Here is a 27,104-nt window from a genome sequence, read left to right as displayed (position 1 = left end):
AGATCCTTGATGAAAACCTAGCTCCAGAGCACTCAGGACCTCAGACTGGGGCGACGGTTCGCCTTCCAACAGGACAACGAACCTAAGCACACAGCCAAGATAATACAGGAGTGGCTTCGGACAAGTCTTTGAATGTCCTTGAGTGGCCCAGCCAGAGGCCGGACTTGAACCCGATCTAACATCTTTGGAGAGACCTGAAAATAGCTGTGCAGCAACGCTCCCCATCCAATCTGACAGACCTTGAAAGGATCTGCAGAGAATAATGGGAGAAACTCCCCAAATACAGGTGTTATTTATTGTTTTATTTATTTATTTAACTAGGCAAGTCAATTAAGAACAAATTCTTATTTACAATGACGGCCTATCCCGGCCTAAACAGGACGACGCTTGGCCAAATTGTGCGCCGCCCTATGGGACTCCCAATCACGGACGGATGTGATACCATCTGTATTCGAACCAGGGACTGTAGTGACGCCTTAGACCGCTGCGCCACTCAGGAGCCCTAAAGTGCCAAGCTTGTAGTGTCATACCCAAGAAGACTCGAGGCTGTAATCGCTTCCAAAGGTGCTTCAACAAAGTACTGAGTAAAGGATCTGAATACTTATGTACATGTGATATTTCAGTTTTTTTATTTGTAATAAATTTGCTAAAATTTGTAAAAACCTGTTTTTGCTTGTCATTATGGGGTATTGTGTGTAGATTGATGAGGGGAAAAAACGATTTAATCAAATTTAGAATAAGGCTGTAACCTAACAAAATGTGGAAAAAGTCAAGGGGTCTCAATACTTTCTGAAGGCACTGAATGTTATATTTAGCTCACACAAATATAAGTGTTTTATTAGATCGTTGAGAAATATATGTATTTAGCCAAATATACATATCAGAATTTAGCCTTACTCAAGTCTCTTTCTAAATGTTATACTATACTTATAACAACAAAAATTTGTCAAAAGAGTAACTAAGATAATTTTGTCTTCCAGTATGATATTTTCCTTTGTACATTTTCCTGTATCACCATTTTTTAAAAAGTACGACTCTGGTGGGACTCGAACCCACAACCTTTGAATCACCTCACATTCACAAGCCTAGAAGTCCAATGCGCTATCCATTGCGCCACAGAGCCACCTGTTGCATGTGTGTGAAACTGAATCTTTTGAATTGTGTGTGTGTGACGTGTGTGTGTGTGTGTGACGTGTGTGTGTGTGTGTGCGCGCGCGTAGGGAGCGAGAGAAGGGAGAATTGCCAGGGGTGTGTGAGAGCACAGGCCGGTCAGTGAAAGCAGACACGGTATGGCCACAGAGAGACAGTAGCAGGTGGCAGTAGACACAACAGTGGTGGCAGCTCAGATTAACATTATTTAAAGTTCAAGGCCAACCCCAACCTCTACTCCAACAGCCCGGCACTATGAGAGATAATGGTTTTAACCACTGTAAATGTTTAATGTAATGGTTGTATGGCACAGATTACTATATTTAAAATAGGTCACGCCTATTCCTTCCTAGCACTCATACAATTTTTGGGTTGGATCTTGTCTTAAACTGGTTGAGCGCCTAATCTACTGCTCTCCAAACTTTATTTCAAGTATGGAAATATTAAACACAATTATGCACTGAGATAAAGGCATTCCATTGAAATAATCATGGCTGAGGTGGTCACCGGTGTTAGCAGTTGATGTTAATCTTTAATAACACAGACCCCAAAGCAAATCAGGGTGAGGAAAATAGGTTTATTCGAAGAGGACAAATCATATGGGGAGGTAATGTAAACTAACTCACTTTTGTACATTGTGCTGGTCTGTACAATTGACCTTATTTTAGCGCCCAAAATACCATTGTGAAGCACAATTTCTCCCCTTTCCAACAAAATTAATGATGAGAACCTTCATGATGCCCATCTCTGCATGATTCAAGAAGGCAATGAGCTCCGTCGGGTCTTTTTAAAAATGGCTGGTGGGGAAGCGAAACCTATTGCGTGATAGTGAGAAGGAGAGATGTTGTGTGAGGAAACTGCTTTTTTTTACTCGATCTGTCCAACTTATCACCTTATCGCCTCTAAAATGTAAATAAAACACTAAAGAGTTTATATAATGTGTCATTACATACCTATTTGAAGGTTTGTGTCAAATTTGAATCGGGTTTTAGGGCGGTGCTAAAGTGATCTTCAGAAGTAAGCAGCGGCTTTTGAGTCATGATAGCTTGCAGTGATGACGCAAAAAATTACTACGGTAGGTATCCCCCCTTACTCTGTTCCTGTCCCTTTCTTGTTTTTAAACGGTGAGAGAAGTGCTACACCTGGTGTAGAGAGGCTGTAAGACAGAATTAGTTGCTTTATGCATGCTGTACGTTACGCCATGGCACGTCACGATGTAACGTACAACGTCAGAAGGGTCAGTTTTTTTCAACTTTTCTCCAATACTATAGAGCCATTACCATGTCAATCAACGCTTGAACAGAAACGTAGTTCACACCTCAGATTTTGAAGTCAACACAGTCGCTACAGCCCCATTAGTTTTCTTTGCAGCCTCGTTTGAATGTCGCGGTTGTGCACATTTGTACGGAATGGGGTTAGCTTACGTTAGATGGTCATTCTCCCCTGTCCTCAGTGATGCTCTCCCAGTTATTCTCTCCTGTGATTATCTCCCCAGAACAAAGGAACAGGATCTAGTTTTATAATCCAGCCCTAGCCTGTAGTTGACCAATTAGAATTCCTTGCAGTACAGCTGGGCCAATGGCCAAATAACAAGTATCCTATTTCAGGCTCACTGTATAGACAAATTCCTCCCAAGTAAAAACCTATCTAGTAAACTTCACATAGGGTGACGTGTCGACGCGGAAAGAGGCATCTTTACAATTGCACTGTTCGACACCCCCATATGGATGTGGTATAATTGATGGATTTTAAATTAACCTCAAGTATTGGGAACAGCATAGTCTCTCTTGACTCTAGCACTGCTTTTAAATTGATAGTTAAGCTATTTTACATTTTTAGATACAGAAAGTTCAGAAAGTATTAGTACCCCTTGACTTATTCCACATTTTGTTGTGTTACAGTTTGAATTCAAAATGTATTAAATTGGGGGGGGGTTTCTCACCCATCTACGCACAATACCCCATAATGACAAAGTGAAAACATGTTTTAAATTCTTTTGCTAATTTATTGACATTTAAATACAAAAATATCTAATTTGCATAATTATTCACAACCCTGGGTCTTTCAGGTATCTAAGACCTTTGCACACCTGGATTGTACAATATTCGCCCATTATTCTTTTCAACATTCTTTAAACTCTGTCAAATTGGTTCTTGATCATTGCTAGACAACCATTTTCAAGTCTTGCCATAGATTTTCCAGCAGATTTAAGTCAAAACTGTAATTCGGCCACTCAGGAACATACAGTCAGGTCCATAAATAATTGGACAGTGACCAAGTTATTATTATTTTAGCTGTCTACCACAGCATATTGGAGTTGAAATTAAATCATGAATATGAGCTGAAAGTGCAGACTTCCAGCTTTAATTTGAGGGTATTTACATCCAAATCTGGTGAACGGTGTAGGAATTACAGCACTTTTTTAAATGTGGCCACCCCCCTTTTTAAAGGTCCAAAAGTAATTTGACAATTGGCTGCTCAGCTGTTCTGTGGCCAGGTGTGTGTTATTCCCTCATTAGTTAATGTACAAGTAAGCAGATAAAAGGTGTAGAGATGATTTCAAGTGTGGCATTTGCCTTTAGAATCTGTGGCTGTTAACCCTCAATTTGAAGTCCAAAGAACTGTCACTGCCAGTGAAGCAAGCCATCATTAGGCTGAATAATCTAAACAAACCCATCAGAGAGATAGCAAAAACATTAGGTGTGGCCAAATAAACTATTTGGTACATTCTTAAAAAGAAAGAACGCACTGGGGAGCTCAGGAGCACCAAAAGGCCTGGAAGACCACAGAAAAACAACTGTGGTGGATGACAGAATAATTATTTCCCTGGTGAAGAAAAAAACCCATCACAACAGTTGGCCAGATCAAGAACACTCTCCAGGAGGTAGGCGTATTTGTGTTTAAGGCAACAATCAAGAGAAGACTTCACCAGAGTAAATACAGAGGGTTTACCACAAAAACCAATGGTTTTACCACAACCATTGGTAAGCCTCAAAAAGAGGAAGACCAGATCAGAGTTTGCCAAAAAACATCTTAAAAAAGCCTGTACAGTTGTCAGGATTCACCTAGCGGTCATGATTTGGGGCTGTACAGATGTTTGATGTATTAGAATAATTGATTATGCTTATGTTATATTAATAGAAGGGGAGGGGTTATAAGACTCCCTCCTTACATTTATAGGGTACTAGACTACAGATTAACAATATATATATTAATTGTAGAGGTTTAGTATTCCACAATAGTTTTTTAGTTCTCTTTCTTATAAAAAGGTCCCTCTTATAATGTGTGACTGAGACAACTCTGCAGGGGAGTGTGGGAGATAAGAGAGTACTCAGATATTCCACAATAAATCTACTTTGGGGAGGGGACATTTATTGCCTAGCTTTTAGATTAACACTGAAACTCTATGTTTGTATAGCTGTGGATGCAGGGTTTTGGTCTCAGGAGTAAAAAGGTAATGATGTAGTCAGTGACATCACTAAGGCGGGACTTCGGTTTAATAAAACAACTTGAGACCTTTTGTTTGATGCAGAACTTACTCAGAAACATGCGTGCTATGTTCCTGTTTGTCAACTTCTGTCTGCACTTGCATTAATAAAGGTTTTTGAATGATTGAATTAAATATATTGTCATAATGCTAATTTCACCAATGAGCCAATGATGATACGAAAGAAACGAACCCTAACAGACCAGCAGTAAATAACAATAGCGGGGCTACAGGGGGTACCGGTACAGAGTCAATGTGCGGGGGCACCGGTGTCGAGGTATTTGAGATAATTATGTACATGCAGGTAGGGTTGTCAAAGTGGCTATGCATAGATACTAAGTTTTGAGCCCCTAAAATTGGGGGGCTATGTATAAAAATGGTTGTAATTCCTACACGGTTCGTACATACATTTTGACAAAACCCTTAAATTTAAAGATGAAAGTCTACACTTAAAGCACATCTTGATTGTTTCCTTTCAAATCCATTGTTGTGGCTTACAGAGCCAAAATTACGCAAATTGTGTCACTGTCCTAATACTTATGGAACTGTTCACTGACTTCTTGGTAAGCAACTCCAGTGTATATTTGGCCTTCTGTTTTAGGTTATTGTCCTTCTGAAAGGTGAATTAATCTCCCAGTGTCTGGAGGAAAGCAGATTGAACTAGGTTTTCCTTTAGGATTTTGCCTTTGCTTTACTCTACTCCCCAGTCCTTAAGGTTTATAAGCATACCCATAACCACTATGCTTAAAAATATGGAGAGTGGTATTCAGTAATGTGTTGTATTGGTGTGGGGTGGCAGGTAGCCTAGTGGTTAGAGTGTTGGGCCAGTAACTGAAAGGTTGCTAGATCGAATCCCCGAGCTGACAAGGTAAAAATCGGTCGCTCTGCCCCTGAACAAGGCAGTTAACCCACTGTTCCCCGGTAGGCCATCATAGTAAATAAGAATTTAACTGACTTGCCTAGTTAAATAAAGGTTACATTTAAACATTTTTTATTGGATTTGCCCCAAACATAGCACCCTGGTATTTGGGACAAAATGTTAAATCACTTTGACAATTGTTTTGCAGTATTACTTTAGTGCCTTGTTGCAAACATGTTTTTAATTTTTTTTAATTCTTTGCAGGCTTCTTTCTTTCCCCTCTGTTAATTTGTATTTTTGGAGTAACTACAATGTTGTTGATCCATCCACAGTTTTCTCTTGTCACAGCCATTCAACTCCAACTGTTTTAAAGTCATCATTGGCCTGGTTTCCTTCCTCAATGGTTTCCTTCCTCACCGGCAACAGAGTTAGGAAGGACGCCTGTATCTTTGTAGTAACTGGGTATATTGGTACACCATCCAAAGTGTAATTAATAACTTCACCATGCTCAAAAGGATATTCAAATCAAATTGTATTTGTCACATGCGCTGAATACAGCAGGTGTAGACCTTACCGTGAAATGCTTACTTGCAAGTCCTTAACCAACAATGCAGTTCAAGAAATAGAGTTAAGAAAATGTTTACTAAATAAACTAAAGTAAAAAATAAAAATAAAAAGTAGCACAATAAAATAACAATATTGAGACTATATACAGGGGGTACCGGTACCGAGTCAATGTGCGGGAGTACAGATTAGTCGAGGTAATTTGTACATGTAGGTAGGGATAAAGGTAATAAAATGCATAGATAATAAATAGCGAGTAGTAGCCGGGGGGTCAATGTAAATTTTCCAGGTGGCCATTTGATTAATTGTTCAGCAGTCTTATGGCTTGGGGGTAGAAGCTGTTAAGGAGCCTTTTGGACTTAGACTTGGTACTCCGGTACTGCTTGCCGTGCGATAGCGGAGAGAACAGTCTATGACTTGGGTGACTGGAGTCTTTGACAATTTGTTGGGCCTTCCTCTGACACCGCCTAGGATATAGGTCCTGGATGGCAGGAAGCTTGGCCCCAGTGATGTACTGGGTCGTACGCACTACCCTCTGTTGCACCTTACGGTCGGATGTTGAGCAGTTGACATACCAGGTGGTGATGCAACTGCTCAGGATGCTCTCGATGATGCAACTGTATAATTTTTTGAGGATCTGGGGACCCATGCCAAATCTTTTCAGTCTCCTGAGGGGGAAAAGGTGTTGTCGTGCCCTCTTCATGACTGTCTTGGTGTGTTTGGACCATAATAGTTTGTTGGTGATGTGGACACCAAGGAACAGTCTCAACGTCAACAGTGAAGAGGTGACTCCGGGATGCTGGCATTCTAGGCAGAGTTGCAAAGAAAAAGCCATATGATTAAGATGGGCAAAAGAACACAGACACTGGACAAAGGAACTCGCCTAGAAGGCCAGCATCCCGGAGTCGCCTCTTCACTGTTGACATTGAGACTGGTGTTTTGCGGGTACTATTTAATGAAACTGCCAGTTGAGGACTTGTGAGGTGTCTGTTTCTCAAACTAGACACTAATGTACTTGTCCTCTACCTCACTTGTGCACCGGGGCCTCCCACTCCTCTTTCTTTTCTAGTTAGAGCCAGTTTGAGCTGTTCTGTGAAGGGAGTAGTACACAGCGTTGTACCAGATCTTCAGTTTCTTGTCAATTTCTCACATGGAATAGCCTTAATTTCTCAGAACAAGAATAGACTGCCGAGTTTCAGAAGAAAGGACTTTGTTTCTGGCCATTTTAAGCCTGTAATTGAACCCACAAATGCTGATGCTCCAGATACTCAACTAGTCTAAAGAAGGCCAATTTTATTGCTTCTTTAATCAGAAAAAGTTTTCAGCTGTGCTAACATAATTGCAAAAGGGTTTTCTAATGATCAATTAGCCTTTTAAAATGATTAACTTGGATTAGCTAACACAACTTGCCATTGGAACACAGGAGTGATGGTTGCTGATAATGGGCCTCTGTACACCTATGTATCTCCTATATATCCTATATATCTCTCTGGTCACCCCCAAAACCAATTCTTTCTTTGGCCGCCTCTCCTTCCAGTTCTCTGCTGCCAATGACTGGAACGAACTACAAAAATCTCTGAAACTGGAAACACTTATCTCCCTCACTAGCTTTAAGCACCAGCTGTCAGAGCAGCTCATAGATTACTGCACCTGTACATAGCCCATCTATAATTCAGCCCAAACAACTACCTCTTTACCTACTGTATTTATTTATTTATTTTGCTCCTTTGCACCCCATTATTTCTATCTCTACTTTGCACTTTCTTCCACTGCAAACCAACCATTCCAGTGTTTTTTACTTGCTATATTGTATTTACTTCGCCACCATGGCCTTTTTTATATTTTTATTTATTTATATATATATTTTGTTTGCCTTCACCTCCCTTATCTCACCTCACTTGCTCACATTGTATATAGACTTATTTTTCACTGTATTATTGACTGTATGTTTGTTTTACTCCATGTGTAACTATGTGTTGTTGTATGTGTCGAACTGCTTTGCTTTATCTTGGCCAGGTCGCAATTGTAAATGAGAACGTGTTCTCAACTTGCCTACCTGGTTAAATAAAGATGAAATAAAATGTAGATATTCCATAACAAATCTGCTGTTTCCAGCTACAATAGTCATTTACAACATTAACAATGTCTACACTGTATTTATGATCAATTTTATGTTATTTTAATGGACAAAAAATGTGATTTTCTTTCAAAAACAAGGACATTTCTAAGTGACCCCAAACTTTTGAGCGGTAGTGTATATATTTTTTCCCACCCATCTACCAATAAGTGCCCTTTGCGAGGCATTGAAAATCCACCCTGGTCTTTGTGGTTGAATCTGTTTTTGAAATTCACTACCCGACTGAGGGACTTTTCAGATAATTGCATGTGTGGGGTACAGAGATTACGTAGTCATTGAAAAATTATGTCAAACACTATTATTGCACACACAGTGAGACCATGCAACTTCATTATGTGACTCCTGATCTTATTTAGGCTTGCCATAACAAAGGGATTGAATACTTAATGACTCAAGACATTTCAGCTTTAATTTTGTATTAATTTGTAAAAAGAAATTGGGAATTGATCCCCAAATGCTCATTGTTTGTCAAAAAGTCACCCTTTTATCTTCAAAACTCCCATTGTTATTGTGCAATGAGCAGTCAGTGTGTTGGCTGGGACAGACTGTACAGTACTGTAGCTGTCTTGCAGTGCTCTCTTTCACTCTCTCTCTCTTGCTCTCGCTCTCTTACTCGCCTCCCCCTCTTGAGGAGTTTCTTCTCCCTCACACTCTTGCATATCAAAAAGATAGTTTGACCATCTGTAGATTATAATTTGAGACTATCCAGAGAGAAATATGAATACCTTGTCCTTACCTGGCTCTATGCCTGTTTTATGATATTGTTATACACACTGTCTGAGAGATTGTATTGGTTTACACAAAACCTTTTCTATATATTTTCTAGCAAGGGGTTTAGATATAGTACCAGTCAGTTCTGCCTCCTATGTAATATGCGAGACCATTCTTACCCTTTCCCCTGATTCCATTCCTAGTTCTTCCTGACGGTCTCACTTACTAAGATTCTCTCCAAAGGGCTTGTTGGTGGGAGTGTGACTGCACATTACATTTTGAGCTACTGGCTGACCACTGGTTATTTCTTCTCTCAATGGGCCACGTTTTTACCTCTGAATTTCAGGGCTCACTATCCTCTCTCCCGGTTTCATTAAGGTCTCTGGTGGTATGGCCTTGGAAACATTTCTGTTTCTACATGAACTGTCTACTCACAGTGTATGAGAAGTCATATTAGATAGTTGAAATGTATATAAAAATCCCACATGATCTTGCCATAATGACCAATTTCTTTGTGTTTTGGTAATGTATTCGTCTAATACTTTAGTTTAATTTTCACTTTTATTTATCCAGTTTCTCATTGAAATAAAATCTATTTGCAAGAGACCTAGCTATTGAACATGATCGGAGGGGTCAAGTAGTTTTAATTAGTGTGGACTGTGTGTAAGGAAGAGTTACTGTAAACTCATGCCATGCTCTTCCAATAAGGGTAAGGTCATGGCTAAGGGCCAACCAACCAGTTACATTAGGGAGAGGAGCAAAGCGTTGCTCTCGTGTAATATAACAAGGAATGGAAAAGGGGTGTGGGGTCGATGTGGGATCTATGACATCATAGAATCTCATCTGCATGCTCATCTTTATTTACCGGATTTAACCAAATCCATCTCTGAATGAACTACTGCGCAACATAAGTTGAATAGTACTCTTTCTCTTTCTCTTACTCACTCACTCACTGACGCTCTCACTCACTCATACACATACAAAAGCTGTGCAGTAGACATACAGTGTTCACAGTTAATGTATATATGTTGTATTTTTATCCAACTACCAGCACATACTTTGCGGCTGTCACAAATCGAGATACCGTCATCTTTTGTAAATCATGTGTTAAATGTAGAGTCAACGATATGACGTAGATGCAGAAAGTAAACAGCATAGTGGATCAATTTCCGCATCAACTAAGAGCGCTGAAGCGCGAGGATCAACTTTTCCGCTGTTTTGGTGCCCTGGCTCATCTTAATATCTGCAGTGCTGCTCGTGGCAACATAATTTCGCTGAGTCTGCCTTTAATGGGGCAATCAACAGTTGCTATATCCATTTTTGGACACCTTGACTATTTCCACATTTTGTTACGTTACAGCCTTATTCTAAAATGTATTAAAAAAATTCAAAGTCCTCATCAATCTACACATAATACTCCAAAATGACAAAGGAAATATATATATAATATTTACATAAGTATTCAGACCCTTTACTCAGTACTAAGCACCTTTGGCAGCGATTACAGCCTTGACTTCTTGGGTATGAAGCTACAAGCTTGGGACACCTGTATTTTGGGAGTTTCTCCCATTCTTCTCTGTCTTAGAAAGACATTTATACAGGTACCCTTCACAGAAATTGTTATCACCCTTTCTCACCAGGCTTTCCTGCGGAGGCTAGAGTCAGTGAGGCCCACCCGGGGCAGGAAGAGGGCAGAGCAGCTGGCAGACTACCAGTGCCAGGCCGGATACCTGGGCATCGCCACCGCGCTCTCTGCCATAGACAGATCGCCCTCCAATATGGAACGGACCTCCAGCAGAACGTCACCAGGTAACCTCTCTGAAGAACTGATGCTCAATAGCTCTCAATAGCCCTAAGACTGTACTTATTTCTGTCATTCCTTAAGAGAGACTGAATTTGCATCTTTTATTTTTGTTCTTTTAAAGGATCACTTTACTCAAAACATCTTTTGTTATTTTTTCCATTAGTCCACTGTTAATAATCTTTCTTTTTTTTAGCATGTAATGTTTTCGAGATCATAGGCACTGAGCACTTCCACTGTAGCCAGGACAAACTTATTTTCACGATTTCTTTACATGATGAGGCAGAATCATGTTGAAAAATTGTGTTAACATTTATATTTATATTCCTAAAACATAAGTTGAAAATGATACTGTTGCTGCTTCCTGTTGTCATGTATTATTTATATATACTGTAGCCGAGTGTCAAAACACCGGTTTTACATGTCCAAATTCATAAGCAATATGCTAAAATAAGTTGTGATATTTTGAAGACCAAAACATAAAAATGACTCCCTACTGTATACACACGTGTCACACTTGTGTTCAGATTACTTGTATTTTGGTAAATTAGTAACTACACATACACAGGGCTGTGGCCATCACAAAATGTCGTCAGCCGGTGATTGTCAAGCAAATAACTGCCAGTCTCACGGTAATTGACCGTTAATTAACATAAACACATTTAGCATCTTCTGGTTTCCGCATCTTCTGGCTTTACAAGCCACTGATGCAGACCTTTGGAACATCTACATTTTAAAAAGTCTAATAAATCCATGTAGGTTAGCCTAAACCTTCACAATAAATTCATTATTTATTTTAGACAGGTCTAAAGAAACATGATATGGAGAAAATCTAGTCTGTTTCAGAAGAACAGAATAGCATACTGCGAGTTGTCCTTATGTTAGGTACTGATCTGGCTATGCCATATGGCTGTGGGCTACACTAGTTCATTTAACAGACAAGATTTTCTTAGAATTCCATGGCATTATTTTATAGTATGAAGAATGCAATTGAATAAAATAGAAAGGATATTTTCTCCAAACGATTTGAGGGAGTGTGCACATGTGGCTATTCTGTGGTGAGCGGTTAACAAAGAAACAGGTACTCCTATATGCTTAATTTAGAGTTATTAATGTAACTTTAGTTATGATATGTTTTGATTTTTAATGCATTCTAAGGCTGCATGATGCGACTCTAATGATGATTTGAAAAAAGTTGCATGAAAGGCATGAACTCTGCTTAGTTTTTTTGTGCAGGCTTCATCAGTCTCTCTCTCATTCACAATTTGACAAGCACTTGATAATGCCTCGAATTTCCCAGCGGCATCCCCTTTGTGTGGCTGTAATGCCCCCTAAAAGAATCCATGCCATTTGCGGCCAGTGGCCGTTATAATTATAATTCCCTGCTTGCTGCTTGCTTCGAAGCACCTCTCACTCACATGGCTCTCTGTCACGTGATCGGGTCTTTCTTACAGACTACAAGTGAAAACAGACACATCAGGGACGCAAATGCGCGCGTCTTTATCTAATTCCGAGGCGCATATTGAAGATATTGGAAGAACTGTCCACATTTACTTTTTGCCAGCCAACAAGGTGATTAGGCTTAACGGACAGCAAAGACACTAGCCTATATCAATCTACTATCCCCAATAGTACAAAAGTTGACCTATTCTGTGTGAGATATAGATATTCCAAACATAGTCCGGGACTGTTGTGGGATGTGATAGATTCCAAATTAATACAACCACTAGCATCTCAAAAACTGTTTTACGCAATGAGGCTGATGCAACTGATCAGAACATTTACGTAGCTTAAAATGTTGATAAGCTATTAGGCTATTTCTTCACATTATAAGTGCAGCAATGCGCACAACAGTAGGCTATAAGCGTGAACGTTCCATTAGCGGGAAAACACCATTATTTAAAGTGACCGCAAATGCTATTATGCATGTACTGCTTTTATTATAAAGGTGCATTTTTATGGAGAAAATGATCTTCCCCAAACTTCAAACTCACATGCTGCGTATGTATGCCAGTTAGGCTCTACGCCCGTTGTGAAGCAGATTATTGTGCATACATTTTAAAAAGTTATTTGGCCACTTTAGTTGTGATACAAAACGTATCAAAACATATAGCCCTATGGGCTAGGCTACATGAGGTTTGCGATTATGATTTGAAAAAGTAGCAAAAAAAAGTTATGCATTGTTTCTTTCTGGCCATCATTCACAAGTTATAATATATCATTCACAAGTGATAGGATAATATTGTCACCCAACAGACAGATTTAATCTTGTCTCTACATATACTAAATAATATTTTGTTTTGATATAGAATGGAACATTATCATGCACTCATCTCAAAACGGGCAGGAGAAAAAAATACGTAATCTATGCATTTAAGTAGCGAATGGAGGACGCTTTTCCTGTGATTCATTTTCATGCCAGCCAGGTAGAATATACTCCTGTTGTCACGACTTCCATCGAAAGTGGCTCCTCTCCCTGTTCGGCCGGCGCTCGTCGTCGCCGGTCCCTTTTCTTTTTCGTTTGGTTTTGTCTGTCTTGTTGCTCACCTGGTTCTAGTTTAGGTTATTAGTGGGGTATTTCATCTCGCCCTACCCTCTTGGGTTTGTGCGGGATTGTTCGTGTAGCTGTCATTTGTTTGGGTTGCGTTTTGGTTTGTTCTGTTGAACAGGTGTTTTTTTTCCTGGACTGCGTTCCTGTCGTTTTGTGGCTACTGTTGTGGTCCTGTTCCCGTTCTTTTAACTTGTAAATAAAATGCCCTTTCTTGCAATTTGCTCTTTCCTGCGCCTGACTCCACACCCACCTCTCCTAGGGAGAACCTGACACCTGTTGTAAAGAGAAGCAATGTGCTTAATATTAGGAAAGTTGAGAAATAAATATAGTAGCCTATAGAAAGCTGATGGGATCCTCCTCTTTTAATAGATGCCATCACTCTGTTTTCTCACGCAATTGCATAGCCTATAGAAATGTTGTGCAACATGAGATCATGGACTCATGAAGTGTTTGATTCGATCACATTTCCATTGATGTCAGTGTAATTAGAGGGACAATAGAGTGCTGAGTACCAGGCAATTAGCAAATTTGGTAGGCTAAAGACCATCAGCAGCATCGGGCTTGGAGAAGCCTAATTAGAGTAAATAACGTTCACGTTCACGCGGTCACCTTTATGACTGGTGACCGCTGGTGTGGCGGTAATGTGGTCACCGTAACAGCCCTACGCACGTGTCAACATTTACCAAGCAGTCACTCCAGACAACTTGATTAGCTTGTTCTACTGTAATCAATAGTGCGTCAATATTGCATGGAAATCAATGGAACTGGGACAATTTGCTGTGAACAGAGGCTTTTATAAAGAGAGCACCCCGATTTTCCCTTGCCATTTGAGTTTAAATTTCGGTACCAAACCAAAGATATGAATCTGTTTAAAGCAATCGATTTAGTGTCTTGATCTTGATGACTATATAGTTTTATATTAACATCACCAATCTGAGTAAAAAAAAAAATAATAATAATAATTTCCCCAAATGGTGTGAGATGAAAATGCAAGCTTGTGTGAAGTAGTAACACAAAGTGTCCACATTAGGGAAATTTGCACATTGTAAAATAGTTTAATATGGCAAAATTATTCAACATGCCAACTTTGGATGATAGTATACACTGAGTTTACAAAACAGAACACCTGCTCTTTCCATGACAGACTGACCATGTGAATCCATGTGAAAGCTATGATCCCTTATTTTGGGCTCCCAAGTGGTGCTGCATCTCAGTGCAAGAGGCGTCACTACAGTCCCTGGTTCAAATCCAGGCTGTATCACACCTGGCCGTGATTGGGAGTCCCATAGGGTGGCGCACAATTGGCCCAGCGTCGTCCAGGTTTGGCCGGGTTAGGCCGTCATTGTAAATAACAATTTGTTCTTAACTCAAAATCAAATCAAATCAAATTTATTTTATATAGCCCTTCGTACATCAGCTAATATCTCGAAGTGCTGTACAGAAACCCAGCCTAAAACCCCAAACAGCAAACAATGCAGGTGTAGAAGCACTAGGAAAAACTCCCTAGAAAGGCCAAAACCTAGGAAGAAACCTAGAGAGGAACCAGGCTATGATGGGTGGCCAGTCCTCTTCTGGCTGTGCCGGGTGGAGATTATAACAGAACTATGCCAAGATGTTCAAAATGTTCATAAATGACAAGCATGGTCAAATAATAATTAGGAATAAATGTCATTTGGCTTTTCATAGCCGATCATTAAGAGTTGAAAACAGCAGGTCTGGGACAGGTGGCGGTTCCATAACCGCAGGCAGAACAGTTGAAACTGGAATAGCAGCAAGGCCAGGTGGACTGGGGACAGCAAGGAGTCATCATGCCCGGTAGTCCTGACGTATGGTCCTAGGGCTCAGGTCCTCCGAGAGAGAGAAAGAAAGAGAGAAGGAGAGAAATTGAGAGAGCCAAGATTTTCAAAATGTTCATAAATGACAAGCATGGTCAAATAATAATTAGGAATAAATGTCATTTGGCTTTTCATAGCCGATCATTAAGAGTTGAAAACAGCAGGTCTGGGACAGGTAGGGGTTCCGTAACCGCAGGCAGAACAGTTGAAACTGGAATAGCAGCAAGGCCAGGCGGACTGGGGACAGCAAGGAGTCATCATGCCCGGTAGTCCTGACGTATGGTCCTAGGGCTCAGGTCCTCCGAGAGAGAGAAAGAAAGAGAGAAGGAGAGAATTAGAGAGAGCCAAGATTTTCAAAATGTTCATAAATGACAAGCATGGTCAAATAATAATCAGGAATAAAAGTCAGTTGGCTTTTCATAGCCGATCATTAAGAGTTGAAAGCAGCAGGTCTGGGACAGGTAGGGGTTCCATAACCGCAGGCAGAGCAGTTGAAACTGGAACAGCAGCAAGGCCAGGTGGACTGGGGACAGCAAGGAGTCATCATGCCCGGTTTGCCGTGACGTATGGTCCTAGGGCTCAGGTTCTCAGAGAGAGAGAAAGAAAGAGAGAACGAGAGAATTAGAGAGAGCATACTTAAATTCACACAGGACACTGGATAAGACAGGAGAAGTACTCCAGGTATAACCAACTGACCCTAGCCCCCCGACACATAAACTACTGCAGCATAAATACTGGAGGCTGAGACAGGAGGGGTCAGGAGACACTGTGGCCCCATCCGATGATACCCCCGGACAGGGCCAAACAGGAAGGATATAACCCCACCCACTTTGCCAAAGCACAGCCCCCGCACCACTAGAGGGATATCTTCAACCACCAACTTACAATCCTGAGACAAGGCCGAGTATAGCCCACAAAGATCTCCACCACAGCACAAACCAAGGGGGGGCGCCAACCCAGACAGGAAGATCACGTCAGTAACTCAACCCACTCAAGTGACGCACCCCTCCTAGGGACGGCATGAAAGAGCACCAGTAAGCCAGTGACTCAGCCCCTGTAATAGGGTTAGAGGCAGAGAATCCCAGTGGAGAGAGGGGAACCGGCCAGGCAGAGACAGCAAGGGCGGTTCGTTGCTCCAGAGCCTTTCCGTTCACCTTCACACTCCTGGGCCCGACTACACTCAATCATATGACCTACTGAAGAGATAAGTCTTCAGTAAAGACTTAAAGGTTGAGACCGAGTCTGCGTCTCTCACATGGGTAGGCAGACCGTTCCATAAAAATGGAGATCTATAGGAGAAAGCCCTGCCTCCCGCTGTTTGCTTAGAAATTCTAGGGACAATTAGGAGGCCTGCGTCTTGTGACCGTAGCGTACGTATAGGTATGTACGGCAGGACCAACTCGGAAAGATAGGTAGGAGCAAGCCCATGTAACGCTTTATAGGTTAACAGTAAAACCTTGAAATCAGCCCTTGCCTTAACAGGAAGCCAGTGTAGGGAAGCTAGCACTGGAGTAATATGATCAAATTTCTTGGTTCTAGTCAGGATTCTAGCAGCCGTATTTAGCACTAACTGAAGTTTATTTCGTGCTTTATCCGGGTAGCCGGAAAGTAGAGCATTGCAGTAGTCTAACCTAGAAGTAACAAATGCATGGATTAATTTTTCTGCATCATTTTTGGACAGAAAATGTCTGATTTTTGCAATGTTACGTAGATGGAAAAAAGCTGTCCTTGAAACAGTCTTGATATGTTCGTCAAAAGAGAGATCAGGGTCAAGAGTAACGCCGAGGTCCTTCACAGTTTTATTTGAGACGACTTTACAACCATCAAGATTAATTGTCAGATTTAACAGAAGATCTCTTTGTTTCTTGGGACCTAGAACAAGCATCTCTGTTTTGTCCGAGTTTAAAAGTAGAACGTTTTCAGCCATCCACTTCCTTATGTCTGAAACACAGGCTTCTAGCGAGGGCAATTTTGGGGCTTCACCATGTTTCATTGAAATGTACAGCTGTGTGTCATCCGCATAGCAGTGAAAGTTAACATTATGTTTTCGAATAACATCCCCAAGAGGTAAAATATATAGTGAAAACAATAGTGGTCCTAAAACGGAACCTTGAGGAACACCGAAATGTACAGTTGATTTGTCAGAGGACAAACCATTCACAGAGACAAACTGATATCTTTCCGACAGGTAAGATCTAAACCAGGCCAGAACTTGTCCGTGTAGACCAATTTGGGTTTCCAGTCTCTCCAAAAGAATGTGGTGATCGATGGTGTCAAAGGCAGCACTAAGGTCTAGTAGCACGAGGACAGATGCAGAGCCTCGGTCTGACGCCATTAAAAGGTCATTTACCACCTTCACAAGTGCAGTCTCAGTGCTATGATGGGGTCTAAAACCAGACTGAAGCATTTCGTATACATTGTTTGTCTTCAGGAAGGCAGTGAGTTGCTGCGCAACAGCTTTTTCTAAAATTTTTGAGAGGAATGGAAGATTCGATATAGGCCGATAGTTTTTTATATTTTCCGGGTCAAGGTTTGGCTTTTTCAAGAGAGGCTTTATTACTGCCACTTTTAGTGAGTTTGGTACACATCCGGTGGATAGAGAGCTGTTTATTATGTTCAACATAGGAGGGCCAAGCACAGGAAGCAGCTCTTTCAGTAGTTTAGTAGGAATAGGATCCAGTATGCAGCTTGAAGGTTTAGAGGCCATGATTATTTTCATCATTGTGTCAAGAGATATAGTACTAAAACACTTAAGTGTCTCTCCCGATTCCAGGCCCTGGCAGAGCTGTGCAGATCCAGGACAGCTAAGCCCTGGAGGAATACGCAGATTCAAAGAGGAGTCCGTAATTTGCTTTCTAATGGTCATGATCTTTTCCTCAAAGAAGTTCATGAATTTATTACTGCTGAAGTGAAAGCCATCCTCTCTTGGGGAATGCTGCTTTTTAGTTAGCTTTGCAACAGTATCAAAAATAAATTTTGGATTGTTCTTATTTTCCTCAATTAAGTTGGAAAAGTAGGATGATCGAGCAGCAGTGAGGGCTCTTCGGTACTGCACGGTACTGTCTTTCCAAGCTAGTCGGAAGACTTCCAGTTTGGTGTGGCGCCATTTCCGTTCCAATTTTCTGGAAGCTTGCTTCAAAGCTCGGGTATTTTCTGTATACCAGGGAGCTAGTTTCTTATGACAAATGTTTTTCGTTTTTAGGGGTGCAACTGCATCTAGGGTATTGCGCAAGGTTAAATTGAGTTCCTTAGTTAGGTGGTTAACTGATTTTTGTCCTCTGACGTCCTTGGGTAGGCAGAAGGAGTCTGGAAGGGCATCAAGGAATTTTTGTGTTGTCTGAGAATTTATAGCACGACTTTTGATGCTCCTTGGTTGGGGTCTGAGCAGATTATTTGTTGCGATTGCAAACGTAATAAAATGGTGGTCCGATAGTCCAGGATTATGTGGAAAAACATTAAGATCTACAACATTTATTCCATGGGACAAAACTAGGTCCAGAGTATGACTGTGGCAGTGAGTAGGTCCAGAGACATGTTGGACAAAACCCACTGAGTCGATGATGGCTCCGAAAGACTTTTGGAGTGGGTCTGTGGACTTCTCCATATGAATATTAAAATCACCAAAAATTAGAATATGATCTGCTATGACTACAAGGTCTGATAGGAATTCAGGGAACTCAGAGAGGAACGCTGTATATGGCCCAGGAGGCCTGTAAACAGTAGCTATAAAAAGTGATTGAGTAGGCTGCATAGATTTCATGACTAGAAGCTCAAAAGACGAAAACGTCATTTTATTTTTTTAAATTGAAATTTGCTATCGTAAATGTTAGCAACACCTCCGCCTTTGCGGGATGCACGGGGGATATGGTCACTAGTGTAACCAGGAGGTGAGGCCTCATTTAACACAGTAAATTCATCAGGCTTAAGCCATGTTTCAGTCAGGCCAATCACATCAAGATTATGATCAGTGATTAGTTCATTGACTATGACTGCCTTTGAAGTGAGGGATCTAACATTAAGTAACCCTATTTTGAGATGTGAGGTATCACGATCTCTTTCAATAATGGCAGGAATGGAGGAGGTCTTTATCCTAATGAGATTGCTAAGGCGAACACCGCCATGTTTAGTTTTGCCCAACCTAGGTCGAGGCACAGACACAGTCTCAATGGGGATGGCTGAGCTGACTACACTGACTGTGCTATTGGCAGACTCCACTAAGCTGGCAGGTTGGCTAACAGCCTGCTGCCTGGCCTGCACCCTATTTCATTGTGGAGCTAGAGGAGTTAGAGCCCTATCTATGTTAGTAGATAAGATGAGAGCACCCCTCCAGCTAGGATGGAGTCCGTCACTCCTCAGCAGGTCAGGCTTGGTCCTGTTTGTGGGTGAGTCCCAGAAAGAGGGCCAATTATCTACAAATTCTAACTTTTGGGAGGGGCAGAAAACAGTTTTCAACCAGCGATTGAGTTGTGAGACTCTGCTGTAGAGCTCATCACTCCCCCTAACTGGGAGGGGGCCAGAGACAATTACTCGATGCCGACACATCTTTCTAGCTGATTTACACGCTGAAGCTATGTTGCACTTGGTGACCTCTGACTGTTTCATCCTAACATCGTTGGTGCCGACGTGGATAACAATATCTCTATACTCTCTACACTCGCCAGATTTAGCTTTAGCCAGCACCATCTTCAGATTAGCCTTAACGTCGGTAGCCCTGCCCCCTGGTAAACAGTGTATGATCGCTGGGTGATTCGTTTTAAGTCTAATACTGCGGGTAATGGAGTCGCCAATGACTAGGGTTTTCAATTTGTCAGAGCTAATGGTTGGAGGCTTCGGCGTCTCAGACCCCGTAACGGGAGGAGTAGAGACAAGAGAAGACTCAGCCTCAGACTCCGACTCGCTACTTAATGGGGAAAACCGGTTGAAAGTTTCTGTCGGCTGAATGGGCGACACCAGTTGAGCATTCCAACAGCATTTCCCTCCAGAAGCCATGAGAAAGTTGTCCGGCTGCGGGGACTGTGCGGGGGGATTTATACTAACGTTACTATCTGTACTTACTGGTGGCACAGACGCTGTTTCATCCTTTCCTACACTGAAATAACCCTTGCCTAACGATTGCGTCTGAAGCTGGGCTTGCAGCACAGCTATCCTCACCATAAGGCGATCGTTCTCCTGTATATTATGAGTACAGCGACTGCAATTAGAAGACATCATGTTAATGTTACTACTTAGCTTCGGCTGTTGAAGGTGCTGACGAACCATGTCTAGATAAAGCATCCGGAGTGAAAAAGTTGAATGAGGGAAAAAAGTTGCGATGGAAAAACTAAAAATATAAACGGTAATTAAAAAGAAAAAAAAAACGTAAAGTTGTCAGCTAGCAAAGTAAAGTTGGCAACAAAACGCACAGCAACAAAACGCACAGCAACACGTCTGCAAATTCAAGACTTGCCTAGTTAAATAAAGGTTACTTTTTTTATGTCACTTGTAAAAATCCACTTCAATCAGTGTAAATGAAGGGGAAGCGACAGGTTAAAGAATGACTTTTAAGTCTTGAGATAATTGAGACATGGATTGTGTATGTGTGCCATTCAGAGGGTGAATGGGCAAGACAAAAGATTTAAGTGCCTTTGAACGGGGTATGGTAGTAGGTGCCAGGCGCATCGGTTTGTGTCAAGAACTGCAACACTGCTGGGTGTTTCATGCTCAACAGTTTCCCGTGTGTATCAATGGTCCACCACCCAAAGGACATCCAGCCAACTTGACACAACTGAAGGTAGCATTGGCGTCAACATGGGCCAGCATCCCTGTGGAACGCTTTTGACACCTTGTAGAATCCATGCCCCAACGAATTGAGGCTGTTCTGATGGCAAAAGGGGGGAGGGGTGCAACTCAATATATTAGTAAGGTATTCCTAATGTTTGGTGTACTCTGTGTGTGTTTCCCACTCACAAACTATTGCAACAATGACATGTATTTCTTGCTCATTTAAATATTTAGAGAGTAAAAAAATGCTCTCAAACAGATTGGAGCTTCTATAGTGTCTGTGTAGCTGCCTGAATTTTCAGTATCACGTATCATCATCACTGTTTTTGCTCAGTACTGAAAGTGGCTGCTGATATGCACAATTTTTTTATGAACAAATATTAAAATATCGTTTTTGAGTGATCTATCCGTGTTTAAAGTGCACAAAATTATAACAATTGCTCACAGCTGTTTTTGTTTGTTTTTCCCCCCAAGGATTATATTTAGCTCACAGATGTCAAATGTGATGTACTGTAGTACTCAAATGTACATGGCCCATATCTTTTTACATTGAGGGAGTTCAATTTGGGAGAAGGTAGTACATCACATGTGTAGTATAGTAATGCTAGTATGTAATTAATGTATTAGTGATAGTATGTAAATTAGTAGTAGTATTGACCCCTGTTGTCTTGTTGTTTCTTCAGGAAAGATCCCCAGGCCCGGCAGTACCAACCACCACCACCACAGTGCCAGGGCATCATCTGCCATCGCTATCACCGCCACCCCTACCCAGGCATGCCAGTGCAGCAGCGTCCCGGGCAACCTGGTCCTGAGAGCTGTGCTCAGGGAGGAGCACCATTCCCCAACTCCCCCATCCCTTCCAAGACCTTACTTGTGGTCCCGTGTGGCTCAGTTGGTAGAGCATGGCGCTTGCAACGCCAGGGTTGTGGGTTCATTTCCCACGGGGGGACCAGGATGAATATGTATGAACTTTCCAATTTGTAAGTCGCTCTGGATAAGAGCGTCTGCTAAATGACTTAAATGTAAATGTTAAATGTACCAATAAGGCAATACTTGCCCCTAAACACTGATCCAAGGTCAGTTTGACATTCTTCCCCCAGATGGTTAAGTGGAGTTTGTTAGGAGTGTCCCACACAATGAAGGATCTGTGTCAGAGAGGAGTGAAGCCGGAAAGTGGTCACACTTTGTCGAAACTAAATCTCCATTGTGGTCTGATCATGCACTTGTCCAGTGATTCTGTTTTAGCACACAATACTCATAAATAAAGTGATCTGACACTGATTGGCTGTTTCCCAGATTTAGACTAAGCCTAGTAGAACTTTCAATTGAACTTTCAACTTCAATTTTTTTCCTTGGAGAATACCTTTTAGTCCAGGAGTAAGTTTAATTTGTGTCAAGGAAACCAGTCCTATATGATGTAAGAATGATATTGTGTTGCCGTTATACAACCGTTCTCATAAAACTGTGTCACTATTGCTTCCCGGGACCAACTCTAGCTGCTATAAAGTATTGTGAACTGTACTTCTATTGTAATGGAAGATATAGCCTGGCTATATATCTTGTCACAACAGAACTGATTGGCTCAACCGTATTAAGAAGGAAAGCAATTCCACAAATGAACTTTTAAGAAGGCACACCTGTTAATTGAATTTCTACAATGTAGAAAATAGTAAAAATAAAGAAAAACCCTTGAATGAGTAGGTGTTCTTAAATGTTTGACTGGTAGCTAATATGGTTCAGGTATAATAAAAAATATATATAATTTTGTCAGCTTAGCGGGTGGTGCCTATCAATATGCTTAGTGAATAGAGTAAGTACTAAGTATGCCATGCTGTATTTGCACTCTTGTGAAATTTGTTCAAGTGGAACTTTTCATCAATTTTTCTGTAATTGTTGTGTTACATTATGATGAATAATGAGAGAAATATTTGTGTTCTAGTAAAGCTTTTTTAGAATATCATGGGAGAATTAGTCATATATATATATTTTCATTGTGATCCTGTGCAAATTTCTTGACGTTTTCCAATAAAGCTGCTTGTTGCCGCACCACTCATGTCTGTCCGTGGTCAAAGGAGCTCAAACAATGTCCACAGGACTTTCCCACTTGTGGCAGCTGTCTTTTGTAGGCCAGTTAGCTGCATGGCACCCACATGGCAACAGAGACTGCCAATGCAGACAGCAAATCTGGCATGTTGTGGATATGAATAATTATCACCCACAATGACATAATGTCACACACGCACACACGATGGCTACAACATTGGCAGGGGATATAGGCCAGTGATTGGCTGTGTCATGGTCAGAAGTCCAACAAGTGAGTGACATGCTAGCTGCCAGGGATGACTGGCCCAGCACATCTTGGCCATGTTCTGTTATAATCTCCACCCGGCACAGCCAGAAGAGGACTGACCACCCCTCATAGCCTGGTTCCTCTCTAGCTTTCTTCCTAGGTTCTGGCCTTTCTAGGGAGTTTTTCCTAGCTACCGTGCTTCTACACCTGCATTGCTTGCTGTTTGGGGTTTTAGGCTGGGTTTCTGTACAGCACTTTGTGACATCAGCCGATAAATAAATAAATACATTTGATTGATATAAGTCATCAAAAGAGAAAAGAACAAGGAAAATACTTAATCAGTAGTTGTAATTAATTAGTACTATAAGCTTACTCAAATAAATTGGTTTATGATGGTTAGCACATGAAAAGTAATACATTTGTATATTTTTTGTCTTTTCTATGTCACCCCTTCACCCAACATTTATAGTAATGTGTATGTATAGCCTAGTAAAACCTGATGTTTGAGAAAATGAGAGTAATATTGGATTTGTATTGCATTTGTTACATACATAACAGACTATGAAGCATGGCAGCTAATGAGACACTGGGCTATATGATTCCCATCTAGGTTGGCTCCCAATAGAAGGATCTCTATAGCAGCCCAAGGAAATGGGATGGATGATATTTCTAACCCTATAATAGACCACGTCAGAGCCTGGAACTAGTAAACCTTACCTAAATGTTTCGACTTATTGTTATGTTATACTGTATATTATGTTATATATTGTATACATTACAATATGAATGACAAAGGAATGCACCAAAGCAGAGGGCTTAGTAGGTATTTTTCATCTTTATTCTTATTAAAATAATGTTTATTGTGGGACACGTGAGATATGACACAACACAGGAACATTGGTAGACAGCGGCTGCTGTGAAGAGTAGATTCCTTTTGCCTACTATGAGAGAAAGAACTGAGAAGAGTGGATGCAATCTGTTTGCAGTAGGCATGTAATTCAATTGAAAAATCCCTTTTCTGGACCAGTTTGACAGTCAACTGGTAGGCCTTGGATGTGTGTTTTTTTGTACATCTTGGTTAAGATATATACAGGTTTCAGAGTCGGTGCGTTGCTCACTTGACCAAATACACTGGCGAGAAGGACAACTAGCAACCAACTCCTGGGCTGGCTCAATAGAATACACATCTACCCCGATAATTCACCCAAGCTGTTATCATTATATGATCCAATTAAGACATGTGGTGAAGGGATTCTTTAGGGAGTTGTGAATGCTTATGTGTACTTCTTGATCTCGTCGTAGAGCACCAAGACGAAGGCGCCGCCCATGCCTCGGATCACGTTGGACCAGGCCCCCTTGAAGAAGGCTTTGCCTCCCTCGTTCTTCGCGATCTTCTTCCAGCAGTCGATCGTGCCAGTGTACATGATATCCGCTATTGAATTTGACACATTGATCATTAAAATACGATATATAGGCCTCTAGTAGGCAACTCAATGACAATTGCCAAGTATAATGGGCGCGTGCATAAAACCAATGCAATATTTCCATGGATCAGTTACAGTAGGCCATTCATTGATATGAATCAACGATTAGGCTTACAACTGGCTCACCTGATTTGCGTCCTGACTGCATCATCATACGACGTCTGACGGTGTCAAAGGGGTATGAAATAATACCGGCGACTGCGGTGACGCTCTGGGCAATCATCCAGCTGACGAAGATGTGCGTGTTCTTGGGGTCGGGCAGCATACCTAGAAGATGAAGTAGAGCAACAATTTGGATTCTGCGCCCATTTCTTTGTAAAATACACGACTTTTAACAACATCCCAATTGCAAACAGCTACTTAGATTTATGATTTGACTTTGGCTCATGCTCCTCACCCTTGGCTGTGTCGTAGACTCCGAAGTAAGCAGCTCTGTAGATGATGATGCCCTGGACAGACACGTTGAATCCCTGGTACAGGCCCTTGATACCGTCGGCTTTGTAGATTTTGCTGAGACAGCTGCCAAGACCGCTGAACTCTCTCTCGGCTCCGCTTTTTCCGATGTCGGCCGCAAGCCTGGTTCTGGCGAAGTCAAGTGGGTAAACGAAGCAAAGAGAGGTGGCACCGGCCGCGCCACCAGATGCCAGGTTACCGGCGAACCAACGCCAGAACTGTGTCTTCTGGTCCACTCCTCCAAGGAAGATCTTCTTGTACTTGTCCTTGAAAGCAAAGTTGAGGGCTTGGGTGGGGAAGTAACGGATCACATTGGCCAGGTTGCCTCTCCAGAAGGAGATAAAGCCTTGCTCTTTGGGAATCCTCCTGACGCAGTCCATGATCCCTTTGTACTGCATTTCCTTTGTGATTTGTTGGCTGGCATGTTGGACCTGGAGAGCAACAGAAGACAAATAATTGTTCAATTTATCCTCAATTCAGTAAGCAAAAAAAAAGCATGTCAATCGGATTTTCTCATTGTGCTTTAGGCCTACTTTGTATTTAGCAACTGAAGTTTATCTTATAGCAAGAGCCTAACAATATTGAGTTTGTTGTTCGGACAAATTCCTAATTCACTTTAATTCAATAATAATCACGGGTTTGTACAAATGCATGTGTGCAATTTCTGTTATAATCAGCTATTCTCAGCGCTGTTGTACACTGGCCATTGCTTCATGCCACTTGAGCAGAGTCTGTGGGTATTGGGTTGCATGCGTCTGGATAAATTTAGCTGTAGCCTAGGCCTAAACCAAATATCGGTGCTCTTCTATCCAAACGATTATCGATATTTTGGCGTAATGAATTATAATCCTACTAATCGAAACATAACATAACGTGTACTTGAAATCAACACTAAAAATATAAAGAACGCATCAAATGAATTAACATTTTGTTATTCAAAATAGTAATTTTTCTTTAATGACCTGAAATTCATATGATTCGGTTTCATATGATTCGGTGAACGAAAGGCCAACTTGGCCAACCTGAGTCCTATCGAATCCAATTAGAAAGCTCTATAGCACCTTGGACAGCTACAAGTCACGTGCGTAAGAAACGTCTCCAAAGCGCTTTTCGCATGTCTGTCTGCAGGAATTCCATTTGCGAAATGTATCTAATTTGATTACAATCTTACTCTAAAAGTGTGACTTATGCGCACTCAATGGATAACCAATAATATAGTAACTTTATGACTGAGACTGAAAAACAATTATTCTCACTTAGTCTTACCTGGAGCAACAACTTTACTCTCTCAATTGGAGCAACAGCTGTCTTGGAGATGGCAGCAGCAATGCCACCGGCCAAAAAGTCCTTAATGAAGCTAACCACCGCGTCCGACATGTTTTCAAGTTCCTCCTCGTGGAGTAGAGGTCAGACCCTAAATGTTCCAGACAGTCCTCACCAAGACACCCTCAAAGAAACCCAACGCCCCTCCAAGTGGAGGAAGCGCCCCCATCCCGCATAATATATCTGGGCTATATATCGCGAGAATTTGGGGATGATGGATATGCAGACGGTCGAACAGATTGGCGCAGCTAAATAAATATCCTAGGTTAAGGTTCAAATCTTAGCCATGTCCATTAAATAAAGTTTAATGGAACACTTGGGGACTTTTAAAGGGCAAATTCAAGTAATTTTCCAATGACAGTGGTGTTAGATAATATGTATTATTCTGCTAATTAATAACACCACAACATCGCAGCTTTCTATCATTATTTATGTAGGCTACTATTTATTCTTTAGGCCAAAGTTTTATCGCAGTTTAGGGTGGGAACCATGAAACAATGTGAAATTAACGCATGGGTAGGCTATGTTTTTAAAATGTAATTTTAAGCTTGGCTTTTTAATGTATCTTCATAATTCAAAATAGGTCTTATTGTTCTGATGAATGTGATAGGCCTCGTAATTAGGCCATCAACATTCACACGTTAACAGCGAGGGCGAGAGGGTGACATTGTTGCTGGTATGCGCATGCGACTTTGAAGAC

General features: G+C 41.3%; 1 protein-coding gene and 1 non-coding gene across 2 annotated transcripts; both read right to left on the bottom strand.

Annotated features, from left to right (window-relative positions):
• Nucleotides 1-1,031: 1,031 nt before the first annotated feature.
• trnar-ucu lies at nt 1,032-1,123 on the bottom strand. Its single transcript is given in 2 exon segments — nt 1,032-1,067; nt 1,087-1,123. It is a non-coding gene; the product is annotated as a tRNA-Arg (tRNA).
• A 22,837-nt stretch (nt 1,124-23,960) lies between these two features.
• LOC120035112 (ADP/ATP translocase 2) lies at nt 23,961-26,544 on the bottom strand. The gene is made up of 4 exons (XM_038981903.1): nt 26,348-26,544; nt 25,026-25,512; nt 24,755-24,895; nt 23,961-24,576 (listed from the first exon to the last, which is right to left on the bottom strand). The coding sequence occupies exons 1-4, from the start codon at nt 26,456-26,458 to the stop codon at nt 24,419-24,421; spliced, it is 897 nt and encodes a 298-aa protein (XP_038837831.1). The 5' UTR covers nt 26,459-26,544; the 3' UTR covers nt 23,961-24,418.
• Between the last annotated feature and the right edge of the window lie 560 nt (nt 26,545-27,104).

This window comes from Salvelinus namaycush, chromosome 42 (genome assembly GCF_016432855.1).
Source record: "Salvelinus namaycush isolate Seneca chromosome 42, SaNama_1.0, whole genome shotgun sequence".
Lineage (NCBI taxonomy): Eukaryota > Metazoa > Chordata > Actinopteri > Salmoniformes > Salmonidae > Salvelinus > Salvelinus namaycush.
The sequence above is the reverse complement of the archived record's forward strand: the minus strand, read 5'-3'. Positions and strand labels throughout refer to the sequence as shown.